The 18501-nt window shown below is 35.1% G+C and overlaps 4 protein-coding genes and 1 non-coding gene across 5 annotated transcripts; 3 read left to right on the top strand and 2 right to left on the bottom strand.

Moving 5' to 3' along the window:
- Window positions 1-930: 930 nt before the first annotated feature.
- LOC108817401 (26S proteasome non-ATPase regulatory subunit 7 homolog A) lies at window positions 931-3456 on the top strand. The gene is made up of 10 exons (XM_018590073.2): window positions 931-1244; window positions 1445-1537; window positions 1629-1710; window positions 1861-1957; window positions 2062-2137; window positions 2257-2315; window positions 2484-2606; window positions 2727-2784; window positions 2876-2961; window positions 3090-3456. The coding sequence occupies exons 1-10, from the start codon at window positions 1058-1060 to the stop codon at window positions 3153-3155; spliced, it is 927 nt and encodes a 308-aa protein (XP_018445575.1). The 5' UTR covers window positions 931-1057; the 3' UTR covers window positions 3156-3456.
- Window positions 3457-4705: 1249 nt separating this feature from the next.
- On the bottom strand, window positions 4706-6243 carry LOC108817404 (transcription factor DIVARICATA). The gene is made up of 2 exons (XM_018590075.2): window positions 5412-6243; window positions 4706-5306 (listed from the first exon to the last, which is right to left on the bottom strand). Exons 1-2 carry the CDS (start codon window positions 5822-5824, stop codon window positions 4904-4906), a joined length of 816 nt encoding a protein of 271 aa, XP_018445577.2. The 5' UTR covers window positions 5825-6243; the 3' UTR covers window positions 4706-4903.
- Window positions 6244-6893: 650 nt separating this feature from the next.
- Window positions 6894-6966, top strand: TRNAR-CCU (transfer RNA arginine (anticodon CCU)). Its single transcript has one exon. It is a non-coding gene; the product is annotated as a tRNA-Arg (tRNA).
- A 1334-nt stretch (window positions 6967-8300) lies between these two features.
- On the bottom strand, window positions 8301-10485 carry LOC108817402 (L10-interacting MYB domain-containing protein). The gene is made up of 4 exons (XM_018590074.2): window positions 10319-10485; window positions 9675-9998; window positions 9072-9590; window positions 8301-8903 (listed from the first exon to the last, which is right to left on the bottom strand). Exons 2-4 carry the CDS (start codon window positions 9990-9992, stop codon window positions 8442-8444), a joined length of 1299 nt encoding a protein of 432 aa, XP_018445576.1. The 5' UTR covers window positions 9993-9998; window positions 10319-10485; the 3' UTR covers window positions 8301-8441.
- Window positions 10486-13715: 3230 nt separating this feature from the next.
- LOC108816942 (RING-H2 finger protein ATL43) lies at window positions 13716-15496 on the top strand. Its single transcript, XM_018589508.2, has one exon. The coding sequence runs from the start codon at window positions 13965-13967 to the stop codon at window positions 15201-15203; it is 1239 nt and encodes a 412-aa protein (XP_018445010.1). The 5' UTR covers window positions 13716-13964; the 3' UTR covers window positions 15204-15496.
- The last annotated feature ends 3005 nt before the right edge of the window (window positions 15497-18501 follow it).

Here is an 18501-nt window from a genome sequence, read left to right as displayed (position 1 = left end):
ATACGAGAGCAGGTCAATACGACGGTGTTTTCCACCTACTCATCGTGTGGAGCTGAGATGGAGCATCCGCCGTTGGATCTTCGTTTAAGCTTTTTATAAATGGGTTTTATATCAACGGTTCTACTGGATGAAGACATGACATGACAAAATGACAACAGAGTTATATGTTAAGAACTCGATCAGACGAAGTGGTAGAATTAGGCATCACTGCCATAAGAATATTAATGAATAAAATATCAAAACTATAGGGAAGTTATTGGAGGTTGGTGTACTTTAATAGCATGTAGTGAGGTTACGAGCCCTAGCTACGAAATGGGATGAGGAAACTTGTTCTTGTAACAACATAAACCCTAATTATAGTCGTAGTTTGAATTCAGCATTAATAATTGTTGTTTTTAAACTAATTACTGTTTTTTTTTGTTACATGATACACATCCCTCATTGCCATGTTCAGTGGTCTTCCATTGATGAGTCTTTAATTAGGTTGGTAACATCAACCAAAATCAGTGTAGTATGTTTTCGCACTAATCCAGTACCAATAATGTGTTTTCTCCTGAGCCGATCAAATCAGCTAATAGAACATATTAAAAATGAAAAAATTAACATCATCCACTATTGTAATGTTTATTATATCCAGTTTATCAAAAGTCACATGCAAATAAAATATGCAAGAGAGTGTAATAACACATGGTTTACAAAAACCATATTGCAAATTTGAAACAGGTTGAAAATACCCTAATCTTTTGTCATATTATTGATATGAAGAGGAGAATCTTTGTGGTGCTGGCCAAAGAACTTTGACAACCAACACAAAAGCATTGCTTAGATTATTTGATTCGTTTAACTGGGCTCTCACAACATCTAAGCCCAAAATTGTTTTACAAGCCCAATCCAGAAAAGAATAAAAACACAAGCAATGTTCTTCAGAGTGGTTTTCCTGGAGAAGAAGCAAACTTTGAACCTCCGTCGTCAGGAAAAAAAAAGAGAAAACAGATCGGAGGAGGAAGTAGACATATCCCCGGAGAGAGAGAGTCACAGATTAACTAGCTAGTAAGCAATGGATGTGATAAAGACGCAACAGATATCAGCGAGAACCATCGAGAAGGTTGTCGTTCATCCACTCGTCTTGCTTAGCATCGTCGACCATTACAACCGCGTCGCCAAGGACTCTCGCAAGCGCGTCGTCGGCGTTCTTCTAGGGAGCAGTTCCCGTGGTGTCGTCGACGTCACCAACAGCTACGCAGGTGCGTCGATCTGACCGCCTTTGTCTTCTCAGATCTGTTTTGATTTGTAATTTAGGGTTCTAACGAGATTTAGGGTTTTTGTAATTGTTTCGTAAAGTTGTATTCTTTCTGTAATTGAGTGTTTTTGCGTAGATGCTTTATCTCTTGACACTGACACTTAAAAGCTGTTGACTTGACATTTGGCATATATTGATTTGTAGTGCCATTTGAGGAAGATGACAAAGACCCAAGTATCTGGTTTCTTGATCACAACTACCATGAGTCAATGTTCCACATGTTCAAGAGAATTAATGGTATAAAAAGTTCAAGTTTTTTTTTGACTATATATATATGACGACTGTTGAAACCAATGTTTTTAACAGAAAAGTTTTCTTTGATTTTCAGCGAAGGAGCATGTTGTAGGTTGGTACAGCACAGGCCCTAAACTACGAGAGAATGATTTGGACGTTCATGCGCTCTTCAGTGGGTTAGTTAGTTTCCAACTTAATCATTCAGATTTAATGGCCATTTATATACTGTTTGGCATATATGTATTTATGATAGACTGGTCCGTTTTTTAGTTATGACAGAAAGCTTTTTTCAACTAAGAAGCTTTGTTTTGTTTCTGGTGATGCAGATATGTTCCAAATCCAGTGCTAGTCATTATTGATGTCCAGCCTAAAGAACTGGGAATCCCCACTAAAGCTTACTATGCAGTTGAGGAGGTCAAGGAGGTAAGATACATAAGCTTCCTAATCTTTTTTTTTCTTCATTTTGTGTAGTTGTATCCTTATATATGATCTGATCAGATTAACTCAATACTTCATTGTCTTTTCAGAATGCTACTCAGAAAAGCCAGAAAGTCTTCGTTCATGTATCTACAGAAATTGCTGCTCATGAAGTCGAGGAAATCGGTATGTTACAAAAGGTTTACAAGTCTGGTTTTTTTATAATAAAATCTGTTTTTTTTTTGTGATTGCATTTGAGGAAGATCTTCTGACTTGTACCTGGTTTTATTATTGTTCTGTAATAGGCGTGGAACATTTGCTGAGGGATGTGAAAGACACAACTATCAGTACCCTGGCGACTGAGGTTTTTCATCTTTACAATTCATGATCATCCCTTTAAATGTCTGCTGAAATCATGACTGGTGCCTTGGGGGAATTCATATCGATGTTCTTGCAGAGTTATTACATGAGCATAATACTAGTTACCACTGCTCAAGGACTGAGTTAATATGTGTATTGTATTTTGCTCCAGGTTACTGCCAAACTTACTGCTTTGAAGGGGCTGGACGCACGTCTTCGGGAGATCCGGAGTTACCTTGACCTTGTAATTGAAGGAAAGCTCCCTCTTAATCATGAGATTTTATACCATCTGCAGGTTAGAATTTACATAATCTTCTGGACATTTCCCAAATCTATTTGATCTTTGCAGTTTTATAGTTACGGTTTCTGTTGTTATGGATTCCATCTAATGAAAATTTCCTCTTAAAATCTGCAGGATGTCTTCAACTTGCTTCCAAACCTGAATGTGAACGAGTTAGTCAAGGCCTTCTCAGGTTAGTTTCTTCCTTCACCTTTTATTACCTTCGTGCTGCTTTTCTTGAAGCATTAGATCCATCAGGTCTTACTGGATTTTATTATGTGCAGTGAAAACAAATGACATGATGCTCGTTATCTATCTATCGTCCCTCATCAGGAGTGTAATTGCGCTTCATAACTTGATAAACAACAAGGTTAGATCGTAACTCTTTTCTTTTGTTCTTAGTACAAGCACACAGAGAACAGGAAACGAAACCGAACAAAGTTTTGGACATTGCATATCTGTTTAGTGAACGTATTTTTGGGGGATGATATGTTTCAGTTGCTGAACAAGGAACATGAAAAGGCAGAGGACTCAAAGCCCGTGGCCATACCTATCACCAGCTAAACGGCGCTGATCAGATGTGATTTTAGGTAGTCTTCATTGTCCCCAGCGATGAAGACGGGCTGTTGGTGCTGTGTTTCTTCAAGAACGAACGAGACTGTTTCAGGGTGTTGAGTTTCTCAGTTCTGATTCAAAATGTGTGTCCAAGAGTCTTTTTTTCCTTTATTTTTTCTTTCAAATTGGTTAGGGCTTGGGCCTTTTTTCTGAGGAGGGTTCAAGATGATACAAAGTTTCAACGTTAATGTGTCGAAATATCAACCAAAAGGGTCTTTATTATCCTATAATGACACTCTCTTAAAGATAATTTGACACTGTGTTCAGCTCGTTCTTCTGGTTAACGACACGCCTATTTGGTTTTTACCTCCAATTTACCTCGGAGAAGCCCGCTAAGCCCAATAAAGTGAAACTTGTGTATAGAAACTCCCCTCTTACTCTCGTTAGACGACTTGGTAGGCCCATTTCTTTACTAAGAGAAGTGGAGATGGACGGAAGAGAGATAGGTTGGTGCATATCAAGATTGGCTAGGCTTGTGATCCACATAATTCTTCTTCTTCTGTTTACTACCTAATTCATGGGTATTTTTATTAGCTAGTTTTGTGTTTCCGAAAAAAAAGAAAAATCTTATTGGCTAGTTCTCTGAATGGAGTTTAATAAAATAGAGTCTTAAGAAAAATCACAAACAACGTGCAACTCGTGTAGATTTCTCGCCTGTGATGATTGTCTACCAACTGATTCTGCAAAGTTGTGGTAAACTGATGCATCCGTATAAGTGTCTCTGCTCTTTTTCAACCATGGTCGGAAAGATAAAAAAGTTCCTGAGAATATCTTCTCTTTTATTCTCAAATGCCTTCACTGGAAAACTAAATTAAAGTTATCAATATTTCTTCTCTTTATTTCCCACAAAAAATAAGCATTATAAAAATAACCATCTTGTCCTCTGATATAAAATTTGGAAAAGAATCTATCATAGTATTATATTGTAACTGTTTACGTTTTGAAACCGGAACATAATACAAATATTCCACTTGTAATAAACTGCTATATCTAACTAAGGACACCCTTAATATTTATAATCTTTAACAATTTTGGGGGAGCAAAGGGTTGGTGTAGTGTATGATAGGTGAAAAAAAAAAGAATGTGATTCTTTGTGGCCGAAAGTGGAATGCAGACTCAGCTTTTAATTATATACTCTTAACGACTTAGTGGTCAGCTTTGCCACTCAGATACACACTTACAATATATCCTCCACAAAATAAAAAGTATCAGTATACAACCGCAGCAATAATAAAGTTAGAACAAGCTTAATGTATATACGCTTCATGTAGAGTTTAGACACCTAGGGTACTAGAGAGACAAACAAAATCTAAATCTACTTGGTAAAACTATCACAATGTTTGGTTTAATTTTGAATAGAAACTTTATACTAACGTGATAATCAATATTTAAAAGTATTCAAAGAAAACGACTGACGGTTAAAGTTACAAGTTAAGGCATAAACAAACCAATTGGTCCTTTTCACCATTAGTTATCGTTTTGGCAAAAAGACATGAATGTACGAGCTAATCTATATTTATTCCATATATTGATAAACAGAAAACACTGCATATCCACATAGTCACATTCATCTAACCACATAACGTTTCAAGTTCAACCACAAAACACAACTCTGGGAATTTCGTTTAACTAGAGGTAGCAATTACAATTACAATTTCTGAATCCAACCTTTTATCGCTTCTTTATAACGCTGAGTTTCAGGATCTTGTGAGACAGCAAGCTCCATCGCCATAAACATTTGTTCCGGTGAACTTAAACGCAGGTTCGTAGGGAGACAAGACAGAGGAAAGATTCTGACCAAGAAACATCACTCCATCCTCTGCATTACCCCTGTCGGTGAACCCTAGTTTTGGCTCATCTGGTTGTTGGAGGAAGCGGTCGTGATCAGAAGATGTACGGGTGATATTGTTGTTGAGAAGATTGACGGTGGTGATGTCGTGAATGCTAGGTCGGCGTTTATCTTTAGCACCAGAGAGCTGTCTCTGATAATATTTTTGAGCATGGCTTGCAACCTGAGTCGGTGTTTTCGATCCCACAAAGTTCCTTGATATGTTTCTCCAATCTCCCTTTCCATACTTGAGAAGCCCTAACAAGAATCGTCTGCATAAAAAAGAAAAACAGAAGTAACTTGTTACTCAAGTAATCAAGAAGTGTTACTTGTGTACCAAGAAATTAATTAGTATATGATTTAAAGAGATTTTTCACCTGTGTTCTTCCTCCGTCCATGGAACTCCTTTCCTGCGATCTTGATCAAACCCTCTGGCTCCACCATTAGGACGTTTACGATAGAGATCAAAGTCATGGGGACTCACGAGGTGGTCGAATCCAGCTGAGGGGTAACCAGGGATAGGGACAAGCCCTGCTTCGATATCGAAGAGGTCTTCTTCGAGCTTAGAGTATTGCGTCATGACATCCGAGATGGTTTTGCCAGGGATCATGGCAGCAACTTTGAACCAGCGGTCAGGCGTGTCATCAGCGTATATAGCAAGGGCTCGTTCGAACTTCTTGTTCTCTTCTTTAGTCCAGGTCGAGGTTTGCAAGCACATCATCTCTTGAACGACGAACCGGTGGTCAGAAGTGGGCACGTGAGAGAGTAGTAGTGGATGCAGAGTCTCCATATTGTTTAAAGGTTATTACAAGTCTCCTGTGGGTTTAGTGAAGGACTGAAGCTATGTTATAGGATCTAATGATAAATAGGAATCAAAAGGAGAAAAAGAGGAAAATAACGAATAGTATATATTGGTGGAATCAAAGAACCAGATGTGGTGAGAAATTTGAGCACAAACTGAAGAATCTGGAAAAGAGAGCAGACTTAAAACTTTGAAGAATCCTTGAGAATCTACAAAGGTCGTCAGAGGAAGACAAAGCAGGCAAACCCAGTAGGAAAGAGTGCATAGAGAGAGATAGATAGATATGGTGAAGCAAAGGGCAATAATAAGAAGGTTTTTGTGGTATGTATTATAGAGATAGAAAAAGAGAGATAGTGTGTGTAAAGTTGTAGCCAATGGAACTACTCCACTCTCCTACTTGGCTTTCATTTTATTCTAAGAGGATTCTAAAAGAATGAGGCCTATGAGTAATTAACAATAAATCTATTTAAGTAATTCATTTACTAAGCCAACACTCCATATCCTTCCAAACGTTTGATAACCACTAGAATTCACTGTTTTTGTTAGGTATTCTTCTAATATGACAGATGACAAATACATAAAGTATTTGAACTTATGATAATCATAATCTGCATGTGTAATAGACACACGGTAGCTTTAATAGTCCACGTTAGCCTAAGATGATCACAAACGTGACTTCTCTTAAGGTTAAGTTAAATTGAACAGAGAAAATATAAAATAAAGTTTAAATAGAGTGGTTGTTACAAACTTCGTGTTATATATGTCGCTTAATTAAAGGTTTATTCGAGATAGCATCTACGTCACAGCTTGACATCACTTCATTCTTTTAATTTTGCCAAAACGTCACTTTATTCTTTTGTCTTTTCCTTTCTTACGTAATACTTTAAAACAAAGAACTCTATATTATAAGAAAATTCACATAAGCCGCCGATGGCCATAGCAAAAATAAAGAAGAGTTGAAACGAAAAGTGATAGATAAAGAAGAAGACTCGGAAACGAACAGGGCATAGTGTGTTAGTTACAATCTAAGTGTTAGGTGATAATAATGTTGGCACAAGCGCCTGTAGCTCAGTGGATAGAGCGTCTGTTTCCTAAGCAGAAGGCCGTAGGTTCGACCCCTACCTGGCGCGTTTCAAGAAATACATTTTACACATACAACGTGATTCCTTTTTAGAACAAACACTAAAAAGAGAGTGGGTCTGCCCCTAAACCTAAAAAGACTTTTTATTAATTATTGGGATGCGACTAATCCTTTTTTACCCCCCACTTTGGTATAGGTTTTGTCGTGACTCGCTTTATTTTAACTTTTTGATTCAAAAGATAGTAATAATCAACTCTCAGAAAAGCCACTTTCACGTCATTCACACACTGCATTTGTCGGTGGCTCCCTTCCTTCATTTCAGTCCCCTCCAGTCATGTATACGAAACCATTTATCTGCTAGTCATCGTCCAGTCTTGTTCTTATATTAAAGATTTTAATATTTGTAATGATATCTATATTATCAAAATAGAAGTACAAATATAAAATAACTATAAGATTTACTATTTATTTACAAGTCTATGCCATTAAAGTACTTTATAATCCTACATTTAAGTAATTCATGTCTTTTCCTAATTTATTAAATAATTTTCTAAATCAGATTTTAAACTAAAAAGGTTTTGACAACAATAAAAATTTTAAAAATGACTTTCCTAAAAAATAGGCATTCCTTATTTCGTTTTGCTCCTAATATTCATATAATTTTATTATGGCCAAAATGATAAAAGATGCACATATGATAACGTTAGCCAAATAAACCAAACCATTTATTAATCATCTATGGTCAAAGTCATAATTTTTCAAAGTGTATATCAAAAATTATGTAATACATTTTAATTTACATATATATATTATACTATTAGTACCAAAAAAAATTTAAAGTGAAAAGAAATATTTATACTGAAAAAAAATTATACAGTCACGGGTCAAGCCATAGAAATAAACAATAACACCGCAAGATTATTTTTCTTTAACAAATTTATTTTAATAGAAAATATATTTCCAACTATATTTTATGTATTTATAAATTTATTTTATTTGTTTTAAGTGATGCTAAGATTTTGGAATTGGAAAAAATAACCCACTCCTATATTATTTTTGTTTGGAAACTTAAATTTTTGTATCATAATATTTTATTAAACTTTTAATTTTTATTATAAATGTAAAAGATTAATTATCAATTTAAATTTGTATTTATATATTACAAAAACATAATCCAATATAAACAAAAAGGTAAAAACATAAAATAAATATTCGCCCGGACCAAAGTCTAGTATTCTATTAACATATTATGAGAAGGCAAATTCTAAGTTTTAGATATTTTATAAGAAGTGGAGATTGACTCTGCATTAGATTTAATATACAAAATACAATGTCAACTATATGTTATGGTGGAAATATTAATTATATTAGCCATGTACCATGTATCAATCAATATCTAGTTCATCAACATGATATTTCCACTTGTAGATTCAATCAAAGTGTAGCAAATGAAATTATACTTTTGGGTATAGACACCAGACTGAAACAGAGGTTTTCAAGTGTACTTCGAAGACTAGAATGAAACTAAGTTGTAGTATTAGAAACCGCAGCAGCTCGAAGTCTCTGCAACCATGCGATTTTCAAACTAGGCTTCTTCAGCTCTAAGAAGATCTCTCTATACTCCCTCTTCAGAAACTGATCCAACGCAAACATGTAGAGATCACTCCCTTCCTCCACCTCCTTCATCGCGTTGAGGCTTTCAATGCATTCTCCAATACAGTACATCCGCTTTGCTGATTCTATCTCAACGCGTACTGGACTCTCCTGCAACATACCCATCACAACATCCAACCTTTTAGCCGGTTTCACGTTGTGATTCGCTTCATCTTCTCGGAACCGCGGTGACTCGGAACGATCAGGGAGGAGTTTCTTCCGAGAGGGAGGAGTGTATGTCTCTCCTGGTTCTATAACTCCACTGAAGATGATTGAGAGTTTGTCAGCATGGGGAACTTCCTTGTGGCGAAACTGTCCTGCTCTTGGGTTCTCCTGTGCAAGAAAAAGATCTACAACTTTATATGCTATATGATTATTTATTTTTTTCTATTTTTCCGTATGAAAATATACAAAACTAAATTTAATTTGTGTACACTTCTAAAACGACAATTAAAATGATACCGACAACAATTAAAATGAAACGGAGGGAGTATCGTATACCCGAATATAGTTTCGCCATTCCTCTTCTGTTGCACCGAAACTACCAGTTTCTGGATCCCATTTCATGCTATCGTCTCCAACGAGCTGACACCAGATCTTCCAAGCTTTCCTAGTGCAATCCCAGTGGTTCTTCAGCTGCCCTCTTGTGTAACCGAGTCCTGTTCTTTCGTTAATCGTCTCGAAAATCGTCTTCCACCCTTCCTTGTTAAAATGCGTGTCCGGTCTGTTTCCTTTCAGAGTCTCTTGCACCAACAGATCAACAAACAGCTCGTGTGTGGACGGAGACCAGTACCCTTTTGTCTGAGGATTAGAAGAGCTACACATGCTTCTGCTATCTTCTTCCTCAACTTCTTCTTCTTCATGACCACCACTTCTTCGCCTCTTCCTTACCCTCAAGACTTCATCATCATCATCATCATCTCTGCCCTCAACATTATTATTACTACCCGCAAATATAATCTCTAGTTTCTCTAAATCTTGTGGAACACTCAACCGATACTGCCCTGCATCAGGATTCCCCTGTGAACAAAAACCACCAATCATCAATCAACACATAAAACATTCTCATACAAATAAAAAAAAAGTAAACAAAAAAGACTTAACCTGTAAATAGTAAGCCCACTCTTCAGCACTCGCACCAAACGTGTTGGTCTCAGGATCCCAGCTCATATAACCAGTTTGAACAAGCCTGCACCAGATCTTCCACTGCCTGCTCATCGTATCCCAATGGTTCTTAAGCTGCATCCTATCGTACATAGCCCCCGTCTGCTCCTGAAACGAGCTCAGTATATTCCTCCAGCCTTCTTTCGAGAAATGCGTCCCTGGTTTGTTCCCTAACATGGTCTGCTCCACGCATAGATCAAGAAACACTCTGTGGTACTCAGGCTCCCACACTGCTTTCGCCCTCATCTTAAATCTCATAAACTCCTAACAATAAATATTAACAATTACATTACATAAAGTGTTACACTTTCTTAACAAGAGAGCAGAGAAAGACAATAAAAATCAAAAACTTTTTTATGAATAAAAACCGTTTTACATTTGCATAACCGTTTTTTAGTTATTGAACACAAACCATTTAAACGCAGACGCAATTACATGAAAACGTGTTTTTTAGAGAGGAGCAGATATGATTCTTTTTTCCCCCTAGATTTCCCTCAATTATCAAATGTGGAGATGGATGGGGATGAGAGCACGAAACCCTAATTCTATTAATTGAAGAATAATGATAGCGGTTAGGACCTTACCGGCGGTAATTGGGACGTGGGAGAAAGACAGAAACGGAAACCGTTGCCGGGAATCGGACAGAAACGCGACAGCGATTATGTGACCGCACTGTGGTCGGATGAGGCTGGAGAAGCCGATCGCGATTTTTTCTCGCTTTCTCTGTATTTTTGCGTTTGCTCCGCTGTATACGGAGTTAATGATGTTTTTTTCTAATTATAATTATGGGCTGGGCTGGGCCGAGTGATATGGGTCATATAAGCTATGGGCAAATTAATCAAACCGGTTCTCTTGTTCTGGTAATCTATTACTGGTTTGTTTGAGGATTTGATCCGGTTTCATGACAGCCTTGTATGTTTGGTTATAAATGGGCTTATCTGGGTCCAGTGCTGGTTCTTTTTCTAACTACTATAGTTTGTGAATAAATTGAGTACTACAAGAGCATTTTAAAACTCATATTGTAATCAAAACTAATGAGCTGAGTATATAAATGTGATTTAAAAAATTGAAAAGAATATGAAGGTGATTATTGTTCCAATCATATAATTAGGTGGAAGAAGTATATATTATCTGTGGGGGAGGGTGACCATGACGATTACCAAAATTTATTTGCAATAAGATTTGCTTTAAATGGTGCCGACCAGATAATAAATAACATTTGCTTTAAATTGCCGTAATGTATTTAGTATAAATACAAACTAGATCATGACCCGCTCGACTGAGCGGGAATCAATTTTTTTTATCTTTATTTGTACTAAATGTTATACATGATTGCAATGTATATTAATATAAAATTTTGTTAAATAACAATGTGTACTAATGTGTTTAAATAAGCAATGTGTTTAATTACTAAATTTGATTTTTAAATTTTATGATAACATAAAGTAGAATTTTTTATATATATTATTTAAAATATATAATGCTACATATTTTGTATTTTCAATATTTTATCATACAAAACTTACATTGGGGCATTATATATATGAAAATATGTGCAACATAATATATTTATATATTATATAAACATATCTACGATTTTCGTAAAGACCATGCGCACCCGCACAAGTTTTATTTTTAAAATGTATTCTATATTTTTAGCTTTATGTAGTATCGAGTTTGTATAATTCAATTTTATGTTTAAAGAACAATATCAAAACTGTCTTTCGTATGTAAAAATAACACTTTACAAGCGCGAATTGTGTCTTTTTATTGTAATACAAAATTTGATACACAACTTATGTTTTTTGTACGTTACGAAGTTTAATTTTTTAAATAATTATTACATAATTTCAATGTGAATTTTATCTCTGAGATCTATTACATTTTGTGTGTAATGGTTCAAAGCATTTTTGATATATATTATATTTTAGTTTGGTTTGTTTTTAGTATTATTGTATATGTATAATACTATACAATATTACTATATTCTATACAATATATAAAGCTATGTGTTATTTGTTTTAGAAAGTAGATTAGGCCCAACGTAGTTAAAGAGTAGTCATATCTTTATGTATTTATGTATGTGTCTATGACTTATCTACTTAATGTTATTCGTACTAATAAAATCAATATGGCTAATGAAAGTATACTGATCAATTTAAAATGAATTGTATAGGGTAATTTTAGTACTATTAATATTTTTAGTATTTTTAATATCTATTTTATTTAAATCGACATGTAATAAATGTGAAAACCATGTATGGAATATGGACAAATAGAGGAACTGTATTTAAGGAAATACATCAATGCAAAGTTAGACTACGATACATATTATATATAAGGAATAAGACATTTAATTTAAATATATGAGGTCCACCTTTAAAATCCACCTAGAAGAAGTTGTAATGTTTCTGATTTAATAAGATAGATAATGGAAATAGGTCCAAAAGATTACATAAAAAGTTTTGATTAGAAATAATGGTGCAGCAAGCAAGCAAGCAATAGCTAGCTCCAGCTCCCGAATAATCTCACTAGGGACAGAACCGGTGAGAATTTATTGGCTTCATGTGACGTAAAACGGTAAAAGTGATTACATAGCATCGCCTAAATGTAGTATAGCAAACCATAGAGAGACTATTCATAAGCTTTGATGGAACAAGAAATAAAGCTATCTACTTGTTTTTTTTTCTTTGCTAAAATAAAACTATCTACTTGTTGTAGAAAAAAAAACTATCTACTGCATTTAGAAGGATTCAGAAGAAAGAAAAACCATGAGAAGAGGTTAGGGATATTCCATAATAAATAACAAATAAAAATAAAGCTAAATTCATTGAAATTATTTATTTCTTTAGTGTACTAAACAATATTTAGCAAAAAAAAATTATAAAGGACATAAAATAGTCGAAATGATTATAATCTTTGATTAGTTGTATATGTGTATTATCAAATTCAAAAATATCATAAAGGACATAAAATGTCGAAATGATCATAATCTTTGATTAGTTGTATATGTTTATTAAGTCTCACTCTGTCAAAAAATGTTTATTAATAAGTCTCTTAAAGATATGATACACGCTAACCAAAAATATATATATACTGTTATAATTTTGCTCGTCTCATCCCGTGCATTTTGACAATTGCGTATACATAAAAACATACTAGTAACCAATCAAGAAGATAGCATGTTGTAATCTTATTTTCAAAATATTGTTATAAATATTATATAATGATGTAATCGATATTTTAATGAATGTTAAAAAATAATATATACCACTAATAAGGCATATATGGAGTATACTAGAATACATGAATTTTACAGAACAAAATTAAGAAAGATATATGGCTTGAAAGATTGAGATTTTACAACAAAAAAATTAGTGGAGGTGTGAACAATTAAAATGTGATTACTCTCTCTAAAGTCTGGCCATTTAATGCATCGTGAGAAAACAAAATACACATGACTATCATAAGTTTAGTAAAAGTTAAGAAGACATCAACACTTCACAACCATGTTTAGTCATATACTCATATGCTGGCTAAAATAGTGTCATTTTCAGAAGCTTTGGACCAGAGAGTAGTGCTTGCTATAATTCAGCTTCGTAGAAAGTAGCGAGTCTTTAGTTTCAAGCCGTAGTACTCCGATCGAGACATGCATTGATTACAGGCCTCTCTTCGGTTTGGTGCTAATTATCATTTTATTTGTTCTGAACCAGAACAAACATAGTTATCAAAGTTTTAAAAATCTTTTGCAGTATTCCATGAAGCTGTAAATTTTGAAACTGTTCAACTTTCTATGTTACTTATAAACGCATTTATGTCTATTGAAAGTAACTAAAGAAACACAGAGATAAACACATGCAGTCACTGCAATTGCATTGCATGAAATCAACATCACTAGTACTACTACTAGGCCTATAATGAATTAAAATATCATCATTGTCACTATTAACTTCTTTAAATTCAATTAATGTATGAAAGATGAAAGAAGGAGTCATGTTTTTAATGCCATCCTCTTTGTCTTTATTCACTTTGGTTTCTTTCCCTTTTAAAACTTCTCTCTCTCTCTCTCCTTCTCTATCTCACACTCACAAAAGCGTCTCCCTTATTTTCAGGCACTTAGAAAAATTTAAAGAAAAATCGTTACAAAAAAAAAAAAAAAAAAAAATTTAAAGAATCAAAAGATCATTTTTAAGTCGAAAGACAGTCTCTTCCAACAAGAAGCCTTAATCCATGTCTTCTCCTTCTTTTTCTTCTTCCTCGTTAGTTCTTGCGTCTCTCCTCTCTCTCTTCCTCAACCCTTCACTCGCAGACAATGATCGTTACAATACCACGGCGGTGGTCGTTATAATGAACCCAACCACATCACCGCCTCTTCCGCCGCCCTCTCCACCGCAACAGCATAACATCACTTCCTCTTTCATGCCCGGAATCGCCGTAGTCATCGCTGTCCTCACCGCCGTATTCTCCCTCACCCTCTTGCTCCTCCTCTACGTCAAACACTGCAAACGACGCAGCGGCTACGTCAACCACACGCAGCGTTTCGCAACGTCAAGATACGGCGGAGGATATGGCGGCGGTGGGGTAGGGAGGAAAAACTCCGGTATAGACCGGTCAGTGATCGAATCTCTACCGGTTTTCCGGTTCGGTGCACTGAGCGGTCACAAGGAAGGGTTGGAGTGCGCCGTGTGCTTGGCGCGGTTCGAACCGACGGAAGTCTTGAGGCTGTTGCCGAAATGCAAACACGCTTTCCACGTAGAGTGCGTTGACACGTGGCTCGACGCGCACTCCACTTGCCCGCTATGCCGTTACCGGGTCGACCCGGAAGATATCCTCTTGATCAGTGATTGCAACTCATGGTTCGAGCTCCGTCTGTCTAATAACCGCCGAGAAGAATCTAATAATACTGGTTCGACCCGGTTCGATTTCGTGAGCCGTATCTCCGGTCGGCACTCGTCTGCGGGAGAGCGAGCGAGTCGAGTCAACGAAGTTAGAGCGTCTTCTTCGTCTAAATCGGATCCCATTTCGCTCAGGAGATCGCTCGATAGCTCTCTGAGGATCAACGGCGGCGGCGAGGAGATAACGGAACCCGTCGCCGTCGCCGTCGCCGTCGGATGTTTCGATCGTTCTCAGAGGAAAGACGGATTGTTGCTCAATTCGAACCGGGAAAGCTTCGAGGCGAGGTTCGAGCACCGGATAATAATCTCCGGCGGGAATCGAGATCAGAGATGGAGCGAGGTGAGGCCGTCGGATCTTCTCTACCTGCGATCGGAGATGATACTGAGTGATTGCCGGAAATTAGCGGCGGCGGAGGGTGGCAGAGACGTGATGAGCGGGAGAAGTGTGTCGGAGTTAACGAGCATTGATAGACGGAGGAGATGGGGAGGAGAGCCGAGACAACGACAAGCCACGGCGGTGATATCGAGATGGCTCGCCTGGTCCCACCGTCCCTCCGCTTCCAGCGCTGTTTAAAAATACTTTATTTTTAGGTCCTTTTAGTTTTGTTTTATAACATTTTTGGCCGGATTAGTTTTGTTTCATAACGTTTTGGCCCAAAATTGATATTCTCTCTAGCTATAGAAAAGAGCAACAATGGCAGGTAGGCTGAATTTAAAGAAGAAAAAAAGAATCCCGATTTTTGGAGTTAAGTATTGTTGATGCACGAGTGCACGCAAACACTAATTTTGTAAAATTATAAGGAAAGGGATAGGAATGAGTTTTAAATTTAATGTCTTGGTGTAATAAATGGCGAGTATTGGGGATCTGATAGCTGAGTTTATTTAATTTGCATAAGTGTCTCTTATTGTCTTTTTAGACATTGAAAGTCATAACACTGAAACATTATGTGTTTACAAAACAATCTATTATTAATGAGTTCACTACTGTTAATATCGAATATTAATACTAGCTTTGCGCGGGTTTTAAATATTATGATGGTAATACGGACTTGCTCTTTTAGCTTTAGAGCATCTAATATTCAGAAGTCTTTTTAGTTATAGTTTTGGGTCCTCATAAGAAGGTTCCAAATCAAATTTGACATAAGACAGTGCTCTGACACAACTCATGATCCGTACACATACAGCTATGATTGTGTATATACAATATACGTTATTGTTTATACAGTAATTTAATCCGATGAAACATTGTATACGAATTTGAACAATATTTCAATATTCTGGAGAACTTTCCAAGTAACACTACTCATGTCTTTGTGTAACTAAAAGTCTAAAACCAAGAAATGTTCAAATTTAACTCATGATTTTTATAGAGAGCACATCTCGTTCCATGATAGGATTTTTTTTACCTTTCTCATATTGCATAGGGTGCTATATTTTTGTTGTATTATGAAAGCGAAGTTAAGTCATATAACGTGCGAGTAGAAAACTCATTTCCAAATCGAAGTACATGGCAGATCATTTACTTCCAAAGTCATTTTTGATAGACACAACTAATTGGGTACACAATTAAAAAGACGTTACTATATTTCTTTGACTACTTTAACTATCTTGCCATGACTTTACAACTCAGCATTTCCAAGTTCCAACATTCTAAATTTTTATTTATTTATTCATTTTTGTGGTCTTTCGACAGCTGATCTTGTTCCTTGTTAGTAACTAACAACCACTTGGGTTGCCCACTCCCATATTAACTAGATACTGAAAAAATAAAAATAAAAATAAACGATAGCAGTGGCATCACAAGTAGTACAGGCAAAGATAAAGTAGAGCAAGTTTGGTTTATACATTTAGAGTCATCAGTGTACCTTGGATGATTGATAAAGCGAACTCATAAAGAGTAAGTAGATTATTGCGGTTTAATAGTTTTGTTGTATTGACATGTATCAATTGTATCTATTCTTATTTCGTCAACATATTGTCCATTGGATTTTACATAAAATTGTGGATCATATATGACATACACCGTTCATAGTATTGTTTTTGAAAGAAAATCAAATAAAATAAACAAATAAGTGTGGCTTACAAAGTTTTAAAACAAGGAAAAATCCAATAAAAACTTTATTAAATTCTTTGCATGAATTCCATAAAAGAGGAAAATAAACCATATAGAGGCAAACGCATATGTCACATGAGACTCTTAGTTAAATATTATCCTAAACAGTACATTTGCATCACGAGCTATTCGTAAATAATATTTGTTGTCATTTACATTTTAAATTGTTTTGTTTGGACTTTACTATCAGAGAAATTAAATGGTTGAATAAGTTGCCATTTGGTTAATTACATGTCGAAAAATACATTATTAAAATCTCACCAGCAGGGACACATAAAGGAGAACATTCCATGTGGTCTTGGCCTGTGTAATCTCATGTATAGTCCATCTTATTATGAACCGTAGAAAATGACGTTTTCAAAGAATAAAATGAATTATATCGTCTACTGGCTCTTGCCGCGATCATCCACGTTACTGTTCTTCCCCAAATTATTGCATACTTCTATATGCTTACATAACATAATGACTAATGAAAAGCATACTGACTTGTAGGTAAATAAATATGAAATTCGGTGGTAGAATAATATACACAAGAGTGAAATTAGAGTTAGCTTAGAGCACCATTATCGCAAAAGTGGTTTAAGTGGAGTTGTTTAAACTTTTTTATTATTGTTATTTTCTTTTTGTTTCTTTTTTTCTGAAAAAGATCAATCACAGGCTGCCACGTGTCAGTGGAATTTGCAAAAATCAAAAAACGCCGTTTGTTGGTGCTTAATCAGGCGTCGTTGCTTCCTCTTCCTTCTCTTTCTTCCTATTTTCCTCCTTTTTAATCATAAACTAGATTTTGATCCGCGCTTTCAAAGCGCGGGATTGTATCTTTTAAAATATTTTGTTTTATAATTATTAAATTTTGTAACATATAAAAATAGCATATGATGTGTTTTATTGTATATGTGTAGTAGTTGTTTTATATGTTTAGGATGATAATTATTGAGATATAAAGGTAATAATATATAATCTAATGCTAATTGAAAGCGATTGAATATTAATATTTTTTGAAATTAAACAATCCTATTAAAGTTAAAATTATTGTTCTGTTATTTTTGGTTCCATTTTTATATTAAAAAATAATTATCACAATTACTAAAATAATCTACCACTATAACTATCCAAATTTTTATAATTAACAATTCTATATGTAATTTTTATTAATTTTAAAATTAATCTCTATATTTAATATCAATTAATACATTCAAATAAGTTAAATTTATTATTAGTGTAAACGAATAGAGTTATTTTCTTTATAAATTTTACATCTAATATTGTTTTCTTTATAAATTTTACATCTAATATTTCATACAGACATTATTTAAAACAAAGTAAATGATGATAGTTTTAGCCTTACATTCTCATCATATAAGAAGATTTCCTGGTCTTCGCCGGATAACTTTGTCTGTTATCTCCAAGTGTGAAGCACCATCACATGCACAAACCAAGTTGATTTCCAAGGCTTCATATAATTTTTAATCGCAGTAACTTTCACATTAGAAGCCACATATGTTTTGGTAGTAGATTTGTTTTTTAAGAGCCAGCATTTTCCTGTTTATAATATAGATAAGAAGACACCATGAGGCGTTTAGGTTTTCTGAGAACTTTGCTGCTACATAAAAGAATCGTATCTCATAAAATTTTGCAAATTTAAAATATAGGACCCATCCAAAAAAAAAAAGACATATTCGGCTTCCATATTTTTAATGACCATGTTGTTTATATTTCCATTAACCGAGATTGCTCTTAAAATCCGTATAGACAGTTGTCC

This window comes from Raphanus sativus, chromosome 7 (assembly GCF_000801105.2).
Source record: "Raphanus sativus cultivar WK10039 chromosome 7, ASM80110v3, whole genome shotgun sequence".
Taxonomy (NCBI): Eukaryota; Viridiplantae; Streptophyta; class Magnoliopsida; order Brassicales; family Brassicaceae; genus Raphanus; species Raphanus sativus.
Note: the sequence above shows the minus strand (reverse complement) of the source record. Positions and strands in the feature narration are given on the sequence as shown.